This window comes from Doryrhamphus excisus, linkage group LG7 (assembly GCF_037039965.1).
Source record: "Doryrhamphus excisus strain RoL-2023G ecotype Guam linkage group LG7, RoL_Dexc_Guam_v1.1, whole genome shotgun sequence".
NCBI lineage: Eukaryota > Metazoa > Chordata > Actinopteri > Syngnathiformes > Syngnathidae > Doryrhamphus > Doryrhamphus excisus.
The window spans coordinates 13,292,871-13,317,209 of NC_136363.1; the positions used below are offsets into that span (position 1 = coordinate 13,292,871).

At 45.3% G+C, this 24,339-nt stretch overlaps 1 protein-coding gene across 7 annotated transcripts in view; it reads right to left on the minus strand.

Annotated features, from left to right (window-relative positions):
- Positions 1–1,302: 1,302 nt before the first annotated feature.
- The window catches only part of LOC131101748 (CUB and sushi domain-containing protein 3), a 234,036-nt gene continuing 210,999 nt past the window's right edge, over positions 1,303–24,339 (minus strand). For 6 of the 7 annotated variants that reach the window (XM_078792151.1, XM_078792149.1, XM_078792153.1 and 3 more), the window contains 22 exons: positions 23,103–23,291; positions 22,300–22,485; positions 22,023–22,217; positions 21,774–21,947; positions 18,846–19,019; positions 16,496–16,669; positions 15,974–16,159; positions 15,718–15,891; positions 13,251–13,433; positions 12,994–13,170; positions 10,391–10,570; positions 10,144–10,317; positions 9,890–10,063; positions 7,481–7,554; positions 6,837–6,948; positions 6,584–6,763; positions 6,307–6,366; positions 5,010–5,168; positions 4,775–4,911; positions 4,166–4,253; positions 3,950–4,085; positions 1,303–3,326 (listed from right to left, as the gene is read on the minus strand). In XM_078792151.1, the coding sequence (XP_078648277.1) occupies positions 3,167–3,326; positions 3,950–4,085; positions 4,166–4,253; positions 4,775–4,911; positions 5,010–5,168; positions 6,307–6,366; positions 6,584–6,763; positions 6,837–6,948; positions 7,481–7,554; positions 9,890–10,063; positions 10,144–10,317; positions 10,391–10,570; positions 12,994–13,170; positions 13,251–13,433; positions 15,718–15,891; positions 15,974–16,159; positions 16,496–16,669; positions 18,846–19,019; positions 21,774–21,947; positions 22,023–22,217; positions 22,300–22,485; positions 23,103–23,291 (3,446 nt within the window). In that variant the 3' untranslated portion in view covers positions 1,303–3,166. Of the gene's footprint in view, positions 3,327–3,949; positions 4,086–4,165; positions 4,254–4,763; positions 4,912–5,009; positions 5,169–6,306; positions 6,367–6,583; positions 6,764–6,836; positions 6,949–7,480; positions 7,555–9,889; positions 10,064–10,143; positions 10,318–10,390; positions 10,571–12,993; positions 13,171–13,250; positions 13,434–15,717; positions 15,892–15,973; positions 16,160–16,495; positions 16,670–18,845; positions 19,020–21,773; positions 21,948–22,022; positions 22,218–22,299; positions 22,486–23,102; positions 23,292–24,339 lie in introns of all 7 variants that reach the window. The other variant, XR_013627730.1, reaches the window with a different exon arrangement.

Here is a 24,339-nt window from a genome sequence, read left to right on the forward strand (position 1 = left end):
TAGCTATAAAAATCTCATAACACGATGTTAACAACAAAAATGGTACAAACCATATACTTGAAATAATATTAATGCGTATCAATGCAGCGTTTTGGGCATAAAATAAAGAAAACAATTGCACTGGTCTACTATTCCATTCATAGTGCTCGTGCTGTGCTCTTTCACAGGTGGCGTCCCAATTAGCAGTCGTTAGCCATTAGCAGTAAACCTACGATGGCATAAATATACACATAACTAAATCCACAGCTTTAACTCACCCTTTCTTTGCAACGCAGAGCAACTGCTGGGGGTTCATCCTCACCGACGCCGTCGACCCCCAAAAAGATTCAGCAGGCTGGTCAGCCATCATTGACTAGTGGCAAGTGGCGTCACGTGACGCACCATGCCGGAAGTTAAGTTGCTTTAAAATACATATACGCACTGGACTACAGAAAACGGAGTAAGTAGATTATTAAGTAGATTATTTTCTATCACAAAACGTCTTTATTTAATTAACTAATTAACTAATTATCTATGTGTTTTCCTTTGACAGTGTACAGTGTACTCACCTTTGTTGGCAAAAACTCAGAAGGCCACGCCCATTTCCTGTTTGCAGTCTCACTGACGTGCTAGATTGTTTACTACTGATTTGGTTTCTTGAAACTTGCTTGAGCAGCGTATGGAACGGGCCGTTGAAGGGGAGCAGAGGTCAAAAACAATAGGCAACCTTTGACTGGAGCGTGGACTATTCATGCGCGGCGTCACAGGATGTCATGGCGAGCCCCCATTGGTCTTGCAGGGTGTCAATAGGCTCTCTCTCCACAGGTTGCAGTCTGGACAAGATCTCTGTTGATTTTGGCCGGACTAGGACACAGGGTGCTTGGGGGGGGGCGGGTAGCTGCTATATCACAGTGTCGTACGTTGAAGATTTTATCATACATGACATTGTCACAGCAACAACTATCCATAGCCTCCAATTGATTTTGTATGATAGTCAATGCTTCATCTTCCACAGTTTTTTTTTGTAGCTCCTTTTCTCCTCCAGGGTCTCAGGCGCCTCGCCAAAAAAAAAAAAAACAACTAATGTGGCATTTTTTTGGAGATAAGGGCCTGCAGGGAGAATGTGAACAGGCCAAAGTTTGGGGACTTCATCTCAAGGTGAGATAACAACATCCTTTATAGGCTTTTACGCTTCTCCTTTTTCCTCATGTTTTTATCCCCTGGAGTGCACCCGCTAGGTTTTAATTCGTCACACTTTAAACCCCACAGCAACTTTTAAAAAGGGACTTTTCCCAGCATGCACCCCACACAGTCAACAAGCACAATCATTATACAAAAGCAATTAGCCTTTTTTTAATCTTACATTGCATTGAAAATTTACATAATAGATTCATACATTTTACAAATAATCTCATCATAAAAATAGATTTCTGTACAAAACACTTTTTTTAATTCTCTCTCTCCCTCTTTTTTTTTTAATCGTAAGGGTGAATATTTCCACTGTCCATGGGGGCAAAGAAGGGCTTAAATAAAGTCTTCCAACTCAATGACACCAGATCTTATTGCGGTCGGTCAGTAAACTCGGGGGGTGGGAGGGGGGTAACTCGGTGGTAAGTGTGTGCATGTGGAGGGGCGGGGGTAGAGGGGTCCCCAAAAATGTTCTATTTTGGTAGGCACTGTGTCAGATCCTTTGTGGAGAACACAAATCAAAAGGTGGCAAAACGACAACGTACACATGATGGCAATCATAAAAAATAAAAAAAAGCACAACTTCATCAAAGTTGAAGACGGAGATACCGTTTTTGGTCCACACTGAGATATCAAGTACTGCTACAAACACACCAAATTTGAATGCAAATTGTCACCTGTGTCCCGCAAACGTCAAAATGTCGAACAGACGACTCTGGGTCCGACATATTCCCTCCGTGGGAATCACTCATCCACGCTGAACCTTTGAAGTTGGGGTTGTCTTGTATGCCAGCCAATGGTCCAAAATCTGAAAATTCCTGCAATAGCACGATGCTAACAAACTTCGCTTAGCTTTATTGTGGGCGGGGCTTAGGAATTGAAAGTAAAACTGTACTTCCGCTTTTGTTCTTACCAGCAAGCGTCTGTACTGAGCTGTGATGAACATCAGAAAAGGTTCCGTGTTGCCATGACAACAGAGACATCTCTGACGATAGTCTTTTTGGAATTAAACGCCCCCAGTGACAAAAAAACCTGTGAAACGGCACCATCGTTGTCCCTCGCATACACGCATCACAACAAACAGCACAGAAGTGCTCGCATTAGATGGGAAAATAGTTTTAAAATGGAAAAAAATGTTTTATGCAGCGTTTTTTTCTAAAAATCTGGCTTTGCCCTTGGCCCCGTCCCCGTGGCAAATATATAGCACAAAAATATAGGTGGTGAACGCTCCCCAATATATATGCAATCCATTTACAGATCAGAAGATTCTGCAGTATTAAGAAATAAAAGAGAAAGCACTCCCGGAGTGCAGGATCTCCGTGGAACCGCATTGCGAGCCACGTTTTGTTTCAGGTTGATTTGAGCTGTGATGGTGGAGACCACCACCTGTGTCCAGAGGATAGAGTCCCAATCGCATCTGCCATTGTCTTGACGTAATCATCCAACAAAAAGTGTCCCATGTGCTTTAGTGCCAGAGCCCTGCCTTCGGGAGTCTCCCCAAGATCTCCGTAGCAATCGGAGTCCATTTAAATTCACAGGATCAGGAACCCGGAGAGATCCAAACCTCTCCGAGTTTCACACTAGACAGGCTCTGATTGGCTGGGGGATTTTTAAGATTTTTTTCCCCTTGTTGCAGCGATTCGCTTAATCTACTTCCAGTTCAGTTCGGGGTTGTCTCCGTCTTCTTTAGCCTCCGTCCACCGGATGGGAAGGAGCGCTTTAATAAGCATTCCGTGAGTCAGCCTCCTCTCATGTGCTCCGCTGGGGCCGAGCTCCCTTTGAGTTTGCTCTAATCCGCCGTTCACTCAGGATTACGGGCGCCGTCTCCAGGGCTGCCCTCATCCGTTTGCTTATGAGTTTTACGTTACAAAAAAGCAACTTTTTTGCTACTCTGCCATCAGAGATTCCAGACGGGTCAGAAGAATTGTTTTCCCAAGGTTCCAACTTTTGCCCATGGCTCCGCCTTCCTTTGCAGGGTCAAAGTGAGGACAGCGGCGTCTCAGACCATGGTGCAGACCGTGTTGAGGTTGGGGTCAAACCTGACCGCCTTCCCTTCCACCGCCTTGGCGTTGGTGTTGTACATCGGGTTCTCGAAGGCTGCCTGGCCGTTGTTGTTCTCGTGGACAGAGCAGCCGGTGTACTGGGTCTTGGGGGTGGTCCTGTCAACAACAGACACGGCAGTCGTACGACAAACGCACAAAAAGTTTGTCCCATTTACAGCGGTTAGTACCGACTCAGCAAAGTGGAGACTATGGAGTATAATACCGCAGCATCCACAGCCAAGCTCGAACCAGACTTACATCTGTTCCACTGCCTTGGTGTTGTACGCCAGTAGTTTGAGACTGAGGGAAAGGTGCAGCAAAGTGGAGACTATGGAGTATAATACCGCAGCATCCACAGCCAAGGTCGAAGCAGACTTACATCTGTTCGACTGCCTTGGTGTAGTACGCCAGTAGTTCGAGAATGAGGGCAAGGTGCAGCAAAGTGGAGACTACGGAGTATAATACTGCAGCATCCACAGCCAAGGTCGAACCAGACTTACATCTGTTCCACTGCCTTGGTGTTGTACGCCAGTAGTTCGAGACTGAGGGCGAGGTGCAGCAAAGTGGACACTACGGAGTATAATACCGCAGCATCCACAGCCAAGGTCGAACCAGACTTACATCTGTTCCACTGCCTTGGTGTTGTACGCCAGTAGTTCGAGACTGAGGGCAAGGTAGCCGAGTGGGTACCGTGCAGTGGAAAAGGGGCATTGAAAATTTTGATTATTTGTCCGACAAACCTTTGTTTATAGAGATAGAAACCGAATCCGGTGAAGATGAGCGCAAAGAAAGGCACCAGGATAGCGATGGCCACCGAACTGCTGTTGGTCCCGAGCTGAGGCGGATGGGAGTTCTGACTCTCCGACATGTTCAGACCTGCAGGACGGCGAGCGGGACGTCAATGGGATCGCATTGCACAGAGTTACTTGTTAACATCACAGAGACGGCACGCTCACCAAGTCGCTGGAGTCCAAACTGTCCATAGTCTTTTCCCTGAATGAAACCCTGGAACACATAAGTGGTACCGTCGGGTTCCGCTGACACCTGGAGAAGAAATGCATAGAAACCAGTGGAAGAGTTAGAATAGATACTGGACTTAGAAAATATGCAGCTTCGGGGGAAGTGAGTAACCACACTTTTTCAAAACATTGCAACATTAAAACATTGCAACATTACTGATGCTGCTCACAGCCTCTAGGGGCATATTAGCATATAGCACATATTATAACAAAATGACACCCCCACAAACACTCACATAGCACAACTAGACTTGCAGAAAAGTACTGAGAGGAGAAGAGACCAGCAGCGTAGTGAGAGTCTCTCACACGCATGCTTAACTTTCACTTTCCAGACACACAAGCTTAACTTTCACTTTCTAACGCAGCTCATTAGCATTAAAGCTATAGATGTACAAAGCAGCGTGTTCCCGCAAGGCTTACTAAAAGCATTTTTAAACTGTCTAAATTCCAGCATTTTGGCTTTCCTATACACACTGGTGGGACCTTTGAGACCAATTTAAAAGGGTTGAAAAATACCATCATGTAGGATCTTTACAGTATACTTACGAAGCCGTCCATGGTCCAGGAGTCCTCTATGATCTTGGCTGGCGCGATGGTGGTGTCTTTCAGCTGATTTCCCTGCTGCACGTAGTTGACGTGGTACATCAGCAGCAGCAGACGTGCTTCAGACGCCTTATAAAGCCCTGGAGGGGGGAGTGGTAGCACACAATGTGGCTCAGCACATACATTGCTAATTGATCCAAAACACATCTGCCAGTGCCTCGTCCAATTAGCCACATGCCTGATAGGAGCAGCTCCATGTTGCCGTTGCTAAGGGTGACGTTGACTCTTCCCGTGGTGGAGTTGAAGCTGGTGATGCCCAGAGTCATGGGCTGCTTCCTCCCGCGGTAATTATAGGAGCCTTTCCAGATGTAGTTGGGTGCGAAGACATCATCAGGAACTGAGGAAAAGTATGCTTTAGTGGCTTTCAATGTGATGAAGTCAAAATCTACAAACATATTACCAGGGGCGTGCATAATCATATATGTGGCATTAGAAAGCATGTCGGTTGATTGTGGACCAATCCTGCAGTACTTGACTGAAACCAGCAGAGGCGCCGTTGTTCTATGTTATGATAATAGTAGTTTGTAACAGTTTCCCTTGAAGAACAAGCCATGTGTGATGTAGCACTGGATGGAAAAATGATGTGTTAAAATAATGCAAATTCTATAAAATGCATAGTGCACTACTTGGCTGCAACCAGCAGGGGCGCTGCTGATTATTCATTCATTTTCTACCGCTTATCCTCACGAGGGTTGCGGGGGTGCTGGAGCCTATCCCAGCTGTCTTCAGGCGAGAGGCGCGGTACACCCTGGACTGGTGGCCAGCCAATCACAGGGCACATATAGACAAACAACCATTCACACTCACATTCATACCTATGGACAATTTGGAGTGGCCAATAAACCTAGCATGTTTTTGGAATGGGGGAGGAAACCAGAGTACCGGTTGAGTACCGGTGTGGTCTGTGCGCTAACCACTCGACCGCCGTGCAGCCTGCTGCTGATTAAGTGTACATTAGTTGGCTTTAAGACAGTGGTCAATTATCTCATGGTCATGCCCCATGACCCCCATCCCCCCACTATTTGAGAAGCACAATATCAACTATGCTAGTGTTACACTGCATCCCATGGGAAAAACTTAAGAAAAATACATAGAAAAAAAGTATTGCTATAATTATAAAAAAATACACTTTCAAATAATGCTTGAGTAAAACACACTCCGTCAACGTACTATGTACTTAAAGTAAGTCATAGTAGCTGTGACATAGCAGAACTAATGATGTGGCAGAGCCTTTAGTGTTGGCGCTAATGGTAACATTTGTTACAGCTGCAGCTTGGCATTAAAAGCATTTAAAGCACTCGCCCAAAGAGTGACCTTTTTCACAAGTGAACACAAACATGGCCGACAGCGATGGAACAAGGAAGAAGCAGCGGTCACAGTCAGCCGCGGGCCAGGATGGCTCAAGTCCAATTATGGTGTGATGCATTTAGCATGAAGTTAAAAAGGTGCCGTGTGGACATGACAGAAGGCCTAACCGTTCAGTTTGGGGCTTGGCGTTCCTGTTACGGGCTTCACAGGCTTCTTCTTCTCCCCAGCTGGAAAAACACATACACGTACATGTCAGATGTCTTCCATTGTACATACAGGCTGTTTGATGCTTTTCACTGTGAGACCCTGTGGTTGTGCTGCCTTATGGTGGTCCATGCAACACCAAGGCTAACTTATCAGTAATGTCATGGAAGTATTAGAGTGCAGTGTTGCCACTAATGGCTTGTTCAGCCTCGGAAGAAACTCCATTTCCATTTCCTTCACCTCGACATATCGGCATCTTTCCGGTCCAGGTGCCGTCGCTCTTGCAGACCCTGTGCTCGGAGCCCCCGGCAAGGAAGTAGCCGGGCTGGCAGCTGTACACCAGCGTGTAGCCAAACCCGGCCAGATCCATGCCCACCACATCCACGTGGAGCGGGCTCTCGGGCTGCTTGCAAGCGTGCGCTGTGAGAAGAGGCGAGAGGAGGTCAGCTTGACGAGACGCCGATGGCGCCTGACGGGACGTGTAATCTCTTACGTATGCACTCGGGCTGCATTCCGCTCCATCTCAGGTCCGGCTGGCAGGTTCTGGAGGAGGAACCTTGGATCAGATGACCCGGCTGGCACTGGAAGGACACCACGCTGCCCACCTGAGACCAACAGACGGATGGACAACCTCAACAAGAGCATCTGATTGAAGGAGGAACTCATCTCACACAACGAAACAACCCATAAATATTAATATTGAATAAATATATAAATATTGAAACCATATAATATACAAATAAACCAGAAATATTGCAGCTCAGTTATGACATTTTGGACTCCATCACCAAGATAATCAATATGTCGCCCAAGGACTCCAGGGGGCGGGGCGGGCCTGGTATCGACAGGTCAATGTAAAAACCGTGCGCTTTGATGGTGGAGGTTGCGATATGACATTTGAGCACCCAAATGTGGATCGCTTATGAAATTTGGGACTTTTTTTGTCCGGAAGATCCGAGCCACATTAGCAAACGATGCCAGCCGTAGTCCCTAGGGGGCGTACTTCCATAGTATGTAGGCATGACTTTGAGTCCTAAGTGGAATATAATCACTACAGGGAATCCAACAGCATCAACATCAAATATGTGCAATTTATTATTTTTGGGGACTCACTGGGACTGCTTTGCGCTAGCGTACCTTGAAGCCAAAGGTCCGGTTTAAGGATCCGTAGCGTGGCGTTCCTGGGTTGTCACAGCTGGTCCTGGTGGGCTCTGCAAAGGAGCACAAGGCCGCAAACTAATTACACGTCAAGCCCAGAAGAGAGACAAATTAGCCGACGCGTGATATGGCGCTACGTCCTGTCTGCTCCTTGTTGTCATGGCAACACGGGGTGCTGTAAGCGCAGCATGGCAGCAGGGGGCAGCAGCGCTGCGTGAGAAAACGAAGCCGGAGGAAGAAGAGGGATGGCTGGTGAGTTCCAGTCGTCATCATGGAGACGTGCACGGACATGACACCCGCGTCTCCTCTTTTACTCCCCTGCTACTCCTTTGTCACCTCCATCGTTTCTCATCTCTCTTCCTTCTCCACCTCATCGCTCCTTTTCTCCTCACTCGCCTCCCTCTTTCCCTCATTCACTCCCACCTCCCTGCTCTAGTCACCTCCTCCTTTCCATCGCTCTTTACTCCCTCCTTCACTTTCTTTTCTCCTCTGTCATTTTTACCTTTCCTCCATCACCTCCCTCTTTCGCTTCATAGCATTCATTAGTCACCTCCTATCACTTTTGCTCCTCATTCACCTCCTCTCCTTCCTCACTCATTTGAACACATTCTTCTCCTCTTTCACCTGCCTTTCTCCTCCTCCACCTCCTCCTAGCCTCCTTAAGCACGTCTGTCACCGTCTCCTCTGTCACCTCCTTCATCTCTTCATTGTCACCTATTTATATATAGTACCTCCTCCTTCCTCCATTCTTCTCTTTGCATTCCTTCTCTGCTTTGCTATCTCCTCATCTGCGGCCTCGACCCCCCATCCCCCCTTTCCCTGCCTCTCCCTCATGTATGTTTCATGTTTGCCGGCCTCCATATTGGAAAAAAACCCAGCACAAGTCACCGTAGGCTAGCAAAGAATACAAAGTGTGTGTTGTCTGTCTGTGTGCATTTCATAGAACAACGCTCCGGTCATGATGAGTCAGCATACTTGATGCTAAAGCACCTGCATGCTCGCAGAGCAGACGTGTGAAAGTGGCGCTCGCACGCGGCGCCGACGGCATTGACCCGCCGGGGCCGCTTGTAACACGCGGTGAATATCTCGTCTAATTTCCTGGGCCTAATCCCCTGGATGACGCCAGCGTTTGAAGTCGGCTGTTTCGGGAAGCTTTGACTAAATGCTGCAAAGTCAAGTCACAGCTGCTTTTTAGCAGCGCAACAAGAACACGAGGGTCGTTTGTTATGAGCGTGCCGAAAAGTAGAACGACAATGTCTGCTCGGTCTGCATTATCATTCTCGTGGCTTTGATGAGCTCAAGCCGCTAAACAGGACTGAAACGCGTCGGTGGGTCATTAATTGCCCTGATCATTAGGCGGAGGAATATCACAGCACGGTGGCAAGGAATAAGGCTCTCCCGCCGAGCAACAAACAAGTCGGAATAAAGCTGACATAAATAATGTGTGACAAGCTCACGCCATCGTCGCCAATGGAGATAAACAATGATGTATGCGTGTCCTCACTTATAAGATGCACACGTTAGACCTCCATCGAGGCCCTACAAGCCTCATAAGCGCTGATCCTCATACCTTCTGCATAATTACAACATGTTTTAGTCATTGAAAATGTCCACAATCTTAACAAAAATGACTTCTAATGTGTGGACATGCACCTGTAACCAGATTGTCACCAATATTTAATGGGCCCCACATTCATCTGCCCGACTACAAAACGTCGTATTTGTGCTAACACCAAACTAAAATGGAATCAGTAGATGAAAAAATAATCATAATAATCATCTTTAAATATATACATATATATATTTGAAATGTATGTTTTAGTCACCAAGAAATTATTTTTATATATTTCAAATGAGACTACTTCTAAAAAAATCTTCAAAAAATGTCCAGAACATTTAAAAATAATGAAAAAAATATTGAGTAAAACGCTAAAAGTATACATAACAGGGGTTTTATGGGACATCCAAATGAGAAGATGAGACAAGCTTTCAACATTCATTTTAAGAAAATACAACCCTAATTTCTACTACATTAGCGCGCTCATTTATTTCTTTATTATTGTGAAACTTTTTTTTTCTGGATGTCACATTTTAATCTTGCAAGATCTCGTGACATCCTTAATAAATACCAAATGAGTGAAGGACAACTATAATCATAATTATGTTTTTACTTTCATCATTAATGTTCATGTGCAGTCGCAGAGAAATTATTGACAAAATACTTATGAAAAAAATATTCCCAATTGTAAAAAAATATTCAGAGATCCTTTTAAAGTCTGATTAAAAATACTTGGCATAATACAAAAAAAGCTGAAATGAATAAATATGTAGGATATAAGGAGCATCTTCCATGCGGTGCCTATCTATTTGATATAAATCTATAAGTACCTATACAGCGAGGCTGGGTGCCGCTCCAGCTGCCATCACTTTCGCAGAGCCTGGTTGCCGTGCCGACCAGAATGAGGGGCGGGGCGCAGGTGAAGGTCACTTCTGACTGGTAGATGAAACTTCGCCCCTCCCTGGAACCTCCCACTGGCGTCCCGGGGTCACCGCAAAACTTGGCTACATGCATAAAGACAGACAACGTGGATTGAGAGACGGGCTCCTGGTGAAATGCATTGTGGGTGCGCTAGCCTGCTTACGTAAGCACTGAGGCAGCATGCCACTCCAGCTGCCGTTGGCCACACAGGTCAGCACGGCCGGGAAGGACAGCTCGTATCCTGGCGAGCAACTGAAGCTCACGCTGCTGCCCCACTCGAAGTCGCTGCCCTGCAGTACCCCGTTGCTGACGGCAGAGGGAGCTGTGCAGGTCACCGCTGGCGGGAGAGGTACACTTTGAAGGACTATACCATCCAAACTATTTCACAGGAGCAAGTGCGAGCACCCTACCAGTGCATAGAGGCATTATGCCGCTCCACGTCCCGTTCTGAGTGCACGTCCTCACTGGGGAGCCGTCCTCCTCCATCCTGTAGCCCGGCTGGCACTGGAAGGAGACGTTCTGACCGATGGTGAAGTCCTCGCCGTAGCGGAGGCCGTTTGCCGGCACACCGGGATCTCCACAGTTGATCACTGGAAGATGACAGAACACAGAAGATGCTCAGCACCTGATCTGCTCTCAACATGGTCCAAAAACGGGGAAACATTTTTCCTTTCATTTTGATGGACATTTTTAACACTTTCATTCCTTTTTATTGCAAGCGGATTGTTTTGTTACACACATACACTGTGATAATCAACTAGACCAAGAGTGTCCAAAGTGCACTTGTGGCCCGTGGATTTATTAATTTTTTTTAAATCGGCCCTCTGCAAATTTTAAAAATACAACTAAACATAAAAACGAACAAAAACACTAAACTTTGAAAAAGCGGTTAAAGTCATAATAAAAAAAAAGATAGCTCTCCTCGACTAAATGTTGATGTATGAACAAGTATACCGCACTGCAAAGCAGCAACACAACCAATGTTGTAATCCCTTGTTTATCATGGTTAATTGGTTCCACACTCAAGTAGAGCAGGATTGTTATAGGATCATTGTGCCCCTTGTGAGCTGCAATAAAAGCCTGTTGTTTTGGTGCTTGTGTGTCTCAGCCAACATTACCAGAGGCACCTAGAGACCAGTGTGGAATACTACAGCGTCTCTGAATGCCTTATATGTATTTGTACTTTAGTTCATTCAGCCATTTTTTTGCTTAAAATGCTTCATTTAGGCAAAAAAAACCCTGAAGATTTGGTTCAATATGCGTATACTTTGACTAAAAAGAGGGCCTGCTGTAATAGAGCCACGTTCATTGTACACAACAGTACACAGTGTAGTTCCACACCAACACTGGATTAGCCCCATTTTAGCGTGCATGCAGAGGTGGATAAAGCTGCCGGTGATATGTGAAATGCTACTTTCCTTGAGTTGAAAGCCATATGAGGAGCAGCCGAGGTAGTCTTGGGACTCTCACATTAGCATTCCCCAGACTGCACCTACAAAGCGGCGTCCTTCATAGCCTTAATGGGCATTTGAAATTCCTCTAAAGCCACCAGCACATGCTGACATGACTATTAATAGATGTCCTGTCATCTTTTGCTTTAAGAGTTTGCTATTTGTTTTATCAGCTTTTTGAACCTTAATCTGGTGGACATAGCATGTTAATGTTAGCGTGTGGACATGATGCATGCAACCAGCAATGTTTATTAACACGTTTGCCTCTCCGGCTATGGATCCCACAGTTTCCGGCCAACTTCATTAAGCCAATTAGCTAAAGTAAACACCGATCACGGCTACACGCGTCATTCTTTAAACGTCGGCACCAAAAAGCCTGGGTGCGCCCCATTACTCAGAGAGGAAAGGGTATAATTTAAAGCGGGCTTGGGAAGAATGTGGCCTAATAATCACACATCAGGATCTTGGCAGGCCCCGTGATGGAAAAGCGGAGCTTTAATGGTAAATATTTACCGTAAGTAACGCATCGAGCTTAACCTCAAAGCACCTTCCTGAGATTCATGATGGAAACAAATGCAGTTACTGTAAACCAAGGCTCCAATTAGCGCTTCCTTTCAGCTACCTGCTCAGCTTCCTGTAGTCGCCGGGCGCCGGGTCTCCCAAATGCATGCCTGGTCAAAAATTATGAAAGTAACGTTTGGGTTTGAATGATCTCATAATCCCTCCAATAACAAGAACGCCAACCTGGAACTCTGAACGCATGACGCCACTTCCTGTCCGCCGAACATTATTTACAGCAACACAAACAAGCCTTATTTATGTTTTATTATATTTACTATATTGGGTAATACGTAGGTGGTCGAGTGGTGAGCGCGCAGGCCTCACAGCTAGGAGTTCAATTCCACCCTCGGCCATCTCTGTGTGGAGTTTGCATGTTCTCCCCGTGCATGCGTGGGTTTTCTCCGGGTACTCCGGTTTCCTCCCACATTCCAAAAACATGCTAGGTTAATTGGCCACTCCAAATTGTCCATAGGTATGAATGTGAGTGTGAATGGTTGTTTGTCGTTATGTGCCCTGTGATTGGCTGGCCACCAGTCCAGAGTGTACCCCGCCTCTTGTCCGAAGACAGCTGGGATAGGCTCCAGCAACCCCAGGACCCTCGTGAGGTTAAGCGGTAGAAAATGAATGAATGAATGAATGGGTAATAGGTGACTATAGGGGTGTTGTTTCATGTCTAGAGGGCTCTAATACTGTTAAAATTCTATTGATTAGAACAAACTACAAAAAATATTAGTTTTTTATGAATAAGGAAACATACTTTGAAGAAATTCACTTAATTCAGTTAACCACGATAAAGGAGGAATTACCCTCGCCTGCTCTTTAGTGTCAAAATGTTCATGTGATTACACTTGATATGCTATCGATGCTGACTGAGCAGTTTGTCCTTCACCACTATTACAACATTGGTTCTGTTGCTGCTGCGTGCAAGACGCGTGTTAATAAACAAGCATTTTTGTAAACAACAGCCTCTTGCTGATTGTATTTTATGTAAGCAAACTTACTAGTACAGTTAGGCTGCACTCCCGACCAGGTCCCATTAGCCTGGCACTGCCGGGTGGTGGCGCCGCTGAGCAGGTAGCCGTCCATGCAGGAGTAGATAACCGAGTGAGAAAAGGTGGTTCCATCCAAGCGGAACACTCGTCCGTTGCTGGGAGTGCCAGGGTTACTGCACTGGACCGCTGCAGGATGACACAAAGCAACATTTCAGCGGCCATTTTAGCTGCTTTGGGTTCGGTCGGTGTCCTTGGGTTCTTCGTACGTTTGCAGAACGGCTGCGTTCCCGACCACGTCCCGTTGGGGAAGCACATGCGCTCCGATGAGCCGATGAGCTCATAGCCCTCGACGCAGGTGAAGTAAACCTTTGAGCGGATGCGGAAGTCCGTTTGTTCCCTCGATCCGTGGGAGGGGACACCGGGGTCTCCGCAGGAACCCGCCGTGTCGCCTGCAAGAACAAAAAATATGCAACTCGACTTGGCTTTATTGTTTTTTTATGTACATTTATGATAACAATTATGAATCATGAAAGGCACCTCCCACATCTAATTGGGTACTGTTGGTCGGTCGAGTACTGCTTCTTCTGATTTGGGCTCATTTGGATAAATCCCCTAAGAGGAGTTATTTAACGATGACCCCAGGGATTGGCCATAATCCCTGTGTGGAACCAAAATGGCCGACTTCTTCATTTAGCAGCAATATCATCACTCATCCTGCTGACCGGCCAATCAGAACTCAGGAAAAAGCACTCGGGCAACTCCGCACGCCAAGGTACATTTTTCATATTTTGGCCCAAAGATATGAAATATCTGATTAGTATTTTTTTTTGGCTAGAGTGCAGTTTTTGTTTGCTGTATGTGCAATACGGCCGTGACACTGCCAAGTTCATTCATCAGTTATGCAAGTGCATTAAGGGCCACTGCATAAGAAGGGAAACACTGCTCATCACTCTCGGAAAAATCTGGCCTCCTTTAGAAAATAAATCATAAACCCCAGTCCGATTAAAAACTCATATTTTACTGTTGTGCAAGGAGTGGCGGGGCCCCACTCCCAGGACACCACAAGGGACATGAATGCCCATGAACCCTCCGGTACCTTCGTAAGGTAGAGCTGGTGCAGTGTCCTGTGACCAGGACGAAAACCACATTGCACCTTGTGTAGCCGAGGTTCCACTCACGATGGTACCCTTCCCACCAGCACCCTGCAATGGACTTTCGCAGGCTGAGTCTCATCGCCCTGCAGTTGGAATGCAGGCCAAGTTTGTGGGTGTTTGCCAACACTGACCAATCCCATGCAGGCGTGCAGCCACACATGAGACAAATCCATGGTGTCACCTCCTCCATGAAGATTCTGTCAGATCAGCTCAGATATGCCATTAACTCCCACACATTGTGGAGGAAAAACATGCCTGCTGGTCACTTCGCTTGTCATAACTCTTTACGGCGTGACTCTTCTATCCAGGCGGCCATTTTTTTTTACATTTCTATTCATATTGGTGGAGGTTAGTGAATGTTGGCTTTAAAAACATATCCCTAAACATATATTCCATCAGGGCTGGTAATGGCTTGACATATTTATTCATGCTTATCAGCACAGCGGTTAATGACCTTCACTTCACGGCCGTCCAGGTTGAGGTCTTCCTGTCTGGCAGCAAATCAAAAAATGTAATTTCACTCATGTCGCTTTCGGTTCATTGCGTATTCATGTAGGTCTTATATGATCCTTCTATAAATAAGTGGAATTGATTTACGCGCATGCATAAAAAGTGGAAGGGGATATTGTTCTACTCACTCACTCAGAAGATATGCTAGGAAGTCACGCACACTTTACCTTCGTTACCTCATAAAAGTACCACTTCATTTTTAATTCATTCAAATATTTTCGTTTATTGGTGTTCATAATTTATTTTACGTGATATTTCAACATTTCCTATTTTTGCCCCATAAATTTGTGACTGCCAAATTGATTCACCTTCGTCCGCTTATCAGGTCGCAGGGAACTGGATCATGACAAAGGGCAGCCTAGGGGGAGTATCAAACAGGTCAGACTTTCATTCATTCATTTTCTACCGCTTTTTCCTCACAAGGGTTGCTGGAGCCTATCCCAGCTGTCTTTGGGCGAGAGGCGGGGTACACCCTGGACTGGTGTCCAGCCACACAGAGATGGCCGAGGGTGGAATTGAACCCTGGTCTCCTAGCTGTGAGGTCTACACGCTAACCACGCGACCCAGGTCAGACTTATTGCTGGTAATCAGGGCTCTGACACCGGTCATACAGGATTCTCCAGGAATCCTGAGACCTGAGCAGGAAGGCTGAGGAGTGTCACCCCACGACAGCTGGAACACACACTTTATTCCAATAACTTTTAACAACCATATATTGCAATAATAACAACTAGATCCTTATATTTCACAACATTTTTCTGGTCAAATTTGGACTTTTCTCAAAAATTATTAAATTATTGTGGTAACTTTATTTTTGTATTTTTTTTTAAGAATTAGATTTTTCTTTTTTACTTTTTTCATAAATTTGTTTAAAACATTGCATAAAAAAATAAAAGCCCCGTAAGGACTTCGGTACTGGTGCTACTGAGTGTCACATGATGCCGAACATGATGATGGACAGACAGCCTATACTTTCTGCCCTTCAAGCTGTCCTTCTATCTGTCCAATCCCAACTCCTATCCATCAATTTGATGTCATGTACATTTCAGGTAGAGTTTGAAGAAGTTACCTGAGCAGAAGGGCATGGGCGCGCTCCACATCCCGTTGAGCTGACACGTCCTGGACGACTCTCCTTTCAGCTGCCTGCCACCCAGACAGGAGTATCGAACCGTCGAGCCGAACGTGAACTTATCTCCGCTCAAGGCGCCGTTCGGGGGCGAGCCGGGGTGGCCGCAGTCGACAACTGGAGAGAGTACATGCAGTTTGTTTCACGCGTCAAGAAGCAGATTTACATTATTCTGGGTGACTTCACGCTGGTGACTGACCGATGCATTCGGGCAGAGGTTTGTCCCATTGGCCCGTGGGTTGGCAGCTCAGCACCGGCGAGCCAAACAGGTAGTACCCGGGGTTGCAGTCGTAGAACACCACCGTGCCGAAAGTGAAGTTCCCGTGTTCGATTTTACTCTGACGGATGGAGTTGGCCGGGATGCCGGGATCGGAGCAATTGACCACTATATGAATATATATTCATATATACACACACACACACACACACACACACAACACACGGACACACAGACGCAAAGAGAGAGAGAAAGAGAGACAAGAGTATGTGTTATTTGGCATTAACCTTTGAGGGTCACTTCTGTCCCCCCCTCTTGTGGCAACACTGTAAATAAACATGAGGTATAAAATGAAGGATACGCCATGCAAACCACACTGATAAACATGGAGGCTTTTTTTTATCATTAAGTGACAACTTTAGTCTGAAAATATAACTAATGACATGATGACATCATGAAATGAAAGGACAGTTAGGGGTGAATACACTTAACTTTTCTCCCCACCTTTACACGTCGGGGGCGGGTGGCTCCACTGGCGGTTGGCCTGGCAGTGGGCGCGGGCGGGGCCCTCCATCTCGTAGCCCCGGTTGCAGACGAAGCTGACCACGTCGTTCAGGTTGAAGCCGTTGCCCACCGTGCGGCCGTAGATGGGACTTCCTGGGTGGCCACAGCTGATGGCTACAGGGGATGGAGGCGCAACGGTGATAAAGCACGTAGTTGTATGACTTTTTCCCAACCATTGCTTGAAATTAACCGCATAGCAGTAGATGCGTTTCACGGATCATGAGCAGCGTTACCTACCTCTGCATTCGCTTTAAAATTCAGCTACTAGTGTGAAATCCAATATAAAATGTATATTATTATACATTTATAAATTATTAAAACATTTATTATATTATTATAACATCATATTACTATTATTTTAATTATTATTATTTTTATTATTTAATTATTATTATAATTAATTATTATATTATTTACATAATTTATACTATGTGCTTTTATTTTAAAATGTTTATTTTTTTGCACCAAGTACCACTCAAAAATGTTTCATTAAAAATATTTACAATCGTGAATTTTGTATTATTAATTCATTTGTCACGTATGTAATTCTAATGTAATTGATGTCTATTTTAGGCATCATTGAGTACCGCAAGCTGGATCCTGTGTACTACCCGTGGTACTGGTATCGGTTTGTCAGTCAACAAGGAATGATATAATACTGGATTCCAGAGTGTTTTGCCGTTATTTGCATTCAAAATGTATTCATTTACTCCTTCTATTGTGTGCTTCTATCGATTTCCAAAAGCATCACATAATAGCAGCCGACGGCCGTGATTTAGACGCATCCATATTCCATAAATGTTTGGGCTTTTCATTAACCATTACTCCATTTCCTGCTGCAATTACGTGATTGATTCCCCCGTGACAAAAGAGAGACGAGGCCGGCCACATTACACGCATAAAATGCTCACGTAGCGCTGATTCATAGACATTCATTTCCTTCATCAGGCAGCGGCGGACGCCCCGGCAATTTACCCATGTCATTTGGGGAAATATTGCAGGCCGCCACCCCGGGTGATGTTGCTTTTTGGAGTGTCCGTCGTCTAGCGTAGTGATTATTCATCCCGTTAGCTTGATTCAAAGTTTGCTGTGCTGACGAGGCTTTTTTTGATGTTTGCGCGAGGAGACAGTTGGAGAGGAAGAGGAGGCCGACTAGGGAGAGAATGGAAAGGAAGGAAGTTGTTTTTTTTTTAAAAATTCATCAGGAAGAATCTGAAGTTTGCCTAACGTAGAAACGCATGAGACACCGTCAGCATCATTATGAGTGTGCCTCTAACCTCCATAATCACAGCCTCATTTGCCAGCAAAGGATTTCTTCCTCAAGATTTCTCTTGATGTAAATAAGCTGAGAAACGTCTCAGTTAAAGACTGAATAGAGAAAAAGTCATTAACACTAAAATCATGTTACTTCCGGGTGACTGCTAAGGACCGTGTGCATAAACAATCAGGTCTGTTTTTGGTGCGGCGACTGTTTTCGACTAAATTATGGAAAATGATGAGCATGGTCGCAAGAGAGCGGCTGGGGTAATTTTCATGTATTATTGTAATGATTTTGTTATGCACGTAGCATCAAATCAAGCTCAGTGGTTGTGACTCTGCAGAATGCCAAAACTCATTGGGCTGCAGGAGTTTACCACTTTGAACCCAGGGATGCGGTGTCGCATCTTCTGATTCATTCCAGGGGAGCTCAAGCATGAACGTGATCATCTCAATCCACTTCCGATTCCTTTCACTTGAGTTTGAGTGTGAACGCTACATGAACTCAGGTTAAAACGCACCGGAACACAAGTACATGTACCGTGAATATCTAACAATGAATTCTAGCATATGCTAACTTATACTGTTTATCGCACTCAATTCCTCTTCCTGTTTACGTTCATGCAGCCAATAAGGGAAGACGATGATCTGACTTTGCTTTTTAGTGGTTTGCTTGGATGTTTTTACCGTGTGAAATGATCCAAGTCTACAAAACCATCAAGTCAGCATGAACAAAGGATGCAGCAAGGTACATTGAGACTGTCCTGCGGGAATAGACAGTTGCATTGCACTTCTTAAGAAAGATGCATCATGGAGTTCAGCGAGTGCACGAGGGCCGCATGAGGATGTCAGCCACCAAAAAGATGTACACACCGTAATAATGAAGCGTGCAGAATGTATGCATTTGTGAAGGTTGTCATGGAGACGCTCCCTCGGCGGTAGCGTTGCGATTGACCTCCCTACCTACCTACCCATCTAAACCTACCGCCACTTGAGGAGCTTTTGCTTTTCTTTCTTTTTTCTTGGGACTTACGTATGCAAATGGGAATCTGCCCCGACCACTGGTTGTCTTGGAGACAGATGCGAACCGATGAGCCTATGAGGCGGAAGCCGGGCAGACACTGGTAGACCACCGTGTCACGGTAGCCGTAGTTCTCCCCGATCACTTGGCCATTGACGATGCCCTCTGGGATGCCGCAGTGCCCGGCTGCAACACAAACAAAGACATGAGGTATAATTCATAATGATTCATAATGCATTCTCTCGGCTCATAGCCTGCTTTCTACCGTCCCAAACTATCAAGGAGTCTGTCAAAAAAGTGAATAATTTATCCGTTTATGACAGCAGGCTCAGCTGGTCAATTGGCCTGGTATCCGCAGATGCTTGGCAGTCCTTTGTGTTGCTTCCAGATCTCAAACAAGGAGGCATACTCATTCTTTTGAAGACGGGCTGCCTAATTAGATGGGATTGGGTTTTTTTTAACTCCTCTGATTGCATCCAATCCATGCAGATCATAATGAATCATGACTAAACTCATCTTTTTTTTCAAAGGAATTCCATTTGATTGATTTGGTTTCAGTTATTATTACCTCCTCTTTCCTTTTTTCTTCTTTCTTTCTTTGTTGTACTACACCACTGCTGGATGGGTGGCAAATCCAATCCACACAACTTTGGTACATATGAGAGAAATTGATATTCCATCACTTTTTTCTCTTGCATTTTACCTGACATCTACTGGTATCATATTTCTCCCGGGAGACTCGTGTATTACACTTGCCATCTCCGGGCATCCTCTCCAGGGTCACATTTCCCCCGGATTTTCCCCGTTTTTCTTGCGAGACTTGTATTTCTCTTGCTTTTTTCCGGCAGCGTATTTCTTCAGATTTGTCCCGTTTCTCCTGGGAGACTCCCGTATTTCACTTCCCATCTCATATTTTTCCTGGATTCCCCCCTTTTTCTTGTGAGAAATATCACTTGCCATATCCCATCATCTTCCTCATCTCATTTCTCCCAGACTCTATATCTATAATACTATATCTTGCTTTTCATTTGATTTCTGCTATTTTTAGCAAAAGGCGCACGCATGTCACCTGTCATCTCAAGCATAACATTTCTCTCGAATGATGCTTGCCATCACCCAGTATCATGTTTCTCCTCCTGGGAAAATCCATCTCCTGGAATCACATTTCTCCGGTTTTTCATGGGATTCTCATGTACCACAAATTTCTAACTTTTTTTTTCCAGGAAGACTCTCGTTTTTGGTTTGTGGTTTTTCATGTTCCAGGCTCATATCTCTCCTGGATTCCATCTCCCAGCATCCTCACCGGGGTAACATTTTTTGATGTTTTTTTTTCCTGAAAAACTCAAAGTTTGGTTGCCATCTCTCTGCATCACACATCTCCCAGACTTCATCCGTTTTTTTCCTGGGAGATTCACATACTGTATTCGGTTTCCATCTGCCAGCATCACATTTCTCCCAGAGAAGACTATAACATACTTTGCTTTCATCTCCCAAGGTTTGCCAGAGACCTCCATGGTGCAGGCTCCACCGGCTGCTCGGAGCTTGTGCCCGAATGCAGGTGGCTCCCTCTGCTTCCCTCTGCTTCAGGTGCTCTACTCTGCTTCGTGATGATGCGGTAGTAGTCATGTGATGGTATTTCACAAGGACAAATCAACAGGTACGGTTGGTCAAATTCTAATTAGTTCCAGTTCTTCTTAGCTCCAGGTGTGCCAAAACTACAGTAAAATCTCAATAAAGAGTAGATGGGCATAAGTGTTTCATAACTCTGCCTTGGTGTCATTTACAATAAGCTTTGATGTAACAAAAATATTTGTTTTCAACTGTTATTAAACTTTGTGTAATTCCTCTTTTTTCCACAAGAGGAACCAACTGTGTGATGTATTTACGTCCACATATTTGGTTGTGAATATAAATATAAGAGTTGGTAATAAGAGTTGCCCCCAAAGGCCGTCATATGAAAAGATCCATGGAAAATTTGCACCTTGCAAGGCTCAAAAGTCAGAAAGTGCCTCGAATAGTTACCCAAAGTCGATAAACAACGATGTTTGCGTTTGCTTCAACATAAGTCTATAATCTGCTTCAGCAAATAAACATCCCATCCAAGAGTCGACTCACGTAAAACACTTTAAAGTATGTTGTTGCCTCTCGGAGCAGGCAAGCATCAAGGACAATGGAGTGCTTTTCTTCCAGGTAAATTCTATTTCTTTTTTTTTTTTTTGGTGGGTGATTTATTTATTTTTAGCTTAGCCTGTTTTGGAGGGAATGATAAAAAACACCTTGTATTGAATCTAAATGCTGTTTATGTGGCAGCCAACAGCTTTTAGTCGGCAGCGGGGCTTCATGGCGAAGTGACAGCTCCGTGTCATAACATCTGTTAGTGTCTCGCACAAGATAGGAGACTTTTTCTCTTGGCTTTTTAGAGGTGAAAGAAGGGTACTTTGGAAGGAAGTGAGCTCCGAGCAGAAGCTTTCTCGCTCTTGAGGGGTCAAGGGCAGAAGGAAGCAGCTGTGATGGCAGATGATGGACAGTGTGGGAGGTAATCTCTGCGACCTTTAACCCCCGCCCTCATTAGACAGCTGAGAAAAATCCCATCTTTCAAGCCTGCTTTGTATACGGCCCAAGGCACATGTATTACAGATGTCCTCAAATGCGATCACCGTTAGAAGAATGGTCAACAAGTAAAGTAAGATGGCAGCCAATCTTGCTCAAATTTCACACACACATGCTCGTCGGTCCCGTGAAGATGTGGACCGAATGTCGTAATTATTTGGCCAAAAAGTCACAACGTTTTTCACATCAATCCACCTTATGTGGTTTAATAACAGTGCCACCCTGTGGTGTATTAGTCAGTTTTGACCAAGGTTTACCCTGGGCAGTGGTTTGGTTAGAATTTTGCAGAGAACCTTCCTCACTAATGCCCTTCTAACGACATCCACGTACCTAAACACCGCGTCTCTGTTCCGCTCCAAAGCCCGGATGACAGGCACTCCCTTACGCCCGAGCCCACCAACATGAAGCCGGCGTCACAGGTGAAGATGGCTGTCGCCCCGAAGCTCGTCTGAGTGCCGATCTTCTTCCCGTTGGGCGGAGATGGCAGCTCGCCGCAAGAGATGACTGAAACACGTGCACAGGAGGGACGTAAGCAACGGCCGGCTGGAAGCCCACCGCAAGACGAGGTCGCGTACTCACTCTGACAGTGTGGCCTCTCGTTCCTCCAGCTCCACACGCCATTGGGAAGGCACTGGATGTGAGCGGGGCCTAACCGGTAGTAGCCCGGGTCGCAGGTGAAGACGATGCGGGTTCTGTATTCATAGTGGGAGCCGTTCACGATCCTCCAGCGGCCGTGCTCCAGGGAGAAGGAGCCGATGCTTGGGCACACCACCACTGCAGGGAAGAACAAAAGTACAAATTGGATGGTGTTGTCAGACTGGGAGACATTTTGATGCAGGCTGGGGGACGCGCCAACCTGAGCATCTGGGTATCTTATTGTGGTTGCTCCACGTCCCGTCGGGCTGGCAGATGGCTGACGTCAGCTCTTTGCTAGAGAGCCGGTAGCCGTCGTTGCAGAAGTAGGAGACTCTGGTTCCGACCGAGTAGTCGGCCGTTAGAACGCCGCCGTTTGTCGGCGCCTTGGGGGCTCCGCACGAGACAGCTTGGGGAAGGACACAGACGGACGCACGTTGGACTTAATGCGGCGTTTATGTCTTTCAAGTGTACTTTGGTAGCGAGTCAAACAGATGGGAATGTATCGGCTGTTTACATTCTGCATCTTTCAGCCTCTCAGATCACACTTTAGAGAGTTTAGGCAGAAAATAAGCCGTGCTTTTTATGTGCACTAATTCATATCCATGCTTGCTATGCTAGTTCGAAAAAAGGTTGTTACAGTTCATAAGTAAAGGGGGGAAAAAAGCGGTGCATTTATTTGATTAAAAACAACATTTAGCATTTAGTTTTACCAGATGCGGCTGTAGGCAAATTCCTAATTTTTTATCAACTCCACAAGATGGCAGTAGCTGCATTGAAAGTATCTTGAGCAGCTTGATCTAGCTCTGCATGCGCTTTACAAAGCTGCTGTCAGCGTTACAACATTGGTTCTATTGTTGCTATTGCGCTGTGCAATACAGTTGACAATAAGAGCTACGTTTTCTCATGCACTCCGAATCATTACAATACAATAAAATAATTATTATTAACTTACAGTATAAAGAATATTTAATCAATGAAAGTGACTAGTTTTATGCTAAAGAAGTATAAGGAAGTTGTCGTCACCTTGACAGGCTGGCACAGGCGAGTCCCAGGCGTGGAAGCCGAGCAGCACACGTCGGCAGGTCGCCGTGGCGTTGCCGATGAGCCGGTAGCCGCGGTCGCAAGCCCACCGCACCACGCTGTTGACGTGGCCGCCGCTCTGTGAGGAGATAGAGCCGTGGAGCGGCGAGTCCGGTGTGGAGCAGTACAGCGCTGCGAGAGAAAAGTTCCGACACCGAGATTTGAGCTGACGTGACGCTGAGGGGGTGAGGATGAGGACGTGCGCACTTGAGAAGGCAAGAAACACTGATTGGCGTGGAACATCACGGCACTCAACCACCTCGGAGAAGCCATTAGAGTCATTATCGTGTATTATGCTCTTGCGTAACCTATAATCATCATTATGCTGCAATAAAAGAAAACATAGACCAGCAAATGCACATCTCCTCGAGCACGCTTCTACTGGTATAAACTGGTATTTTATGGGTAGTGCTACTTTTTCGGTATACTCTCGAACATTCCAGCCAATCTGGATTGAAACAAGCCACCAAGTAAACATAGTAAGATTGTCACATGTCAACAACTCACGCCTTCATCATCTTCATACTAGTGGCTGTTATTTACAGCCATTTACAGCTATTTACTCAACTGCAGAGAGTAGTAGGCATCTAAAAGCGCTCTGGAATTTCTTAGGGTGGAGGTCGTTATTTGGACATTTTATTAAATGTTTCTAGTTTAAATGTCTATTTATTATTTAAATGATTTTTTAATTATTGTTGTTTATTTATGTATTCATTTATATTTGTTAGTAATGTTTTTTTCTTTTTTGCAGTACTTAATAATTAAATGTATGATTTTTTGAATATATGACATTAGATATTTGCAATAATATGGCATACTTTTTATGATACAGGTATATACAAAGTCAGATTAGAGTTGGAAACTAATAGCATATATACATGCTATGATATAATTCCGCACATGAATACATCAGACAGAATACTGCGTCTCGGTGGGTGCTGCTGTTTTGGTGTTTATTTCCCCCTCGAAAGAAGTTGTCTAGCTTGTGTCTATGATGAGTAGAGGCCACCATTGGAGGACGTACGGCAAATGCAGTCTATTATTAATAATTGATTGGGGTTAATCCATTTTAGAAGACCACCAGCGGCCGCTAGCTACCACGCTGGCAGCGTATTATTAACATTATGACACGGCACACAATGATGCCAGGAGGCCAAGTGCTGCATTAGCACCAGCAACA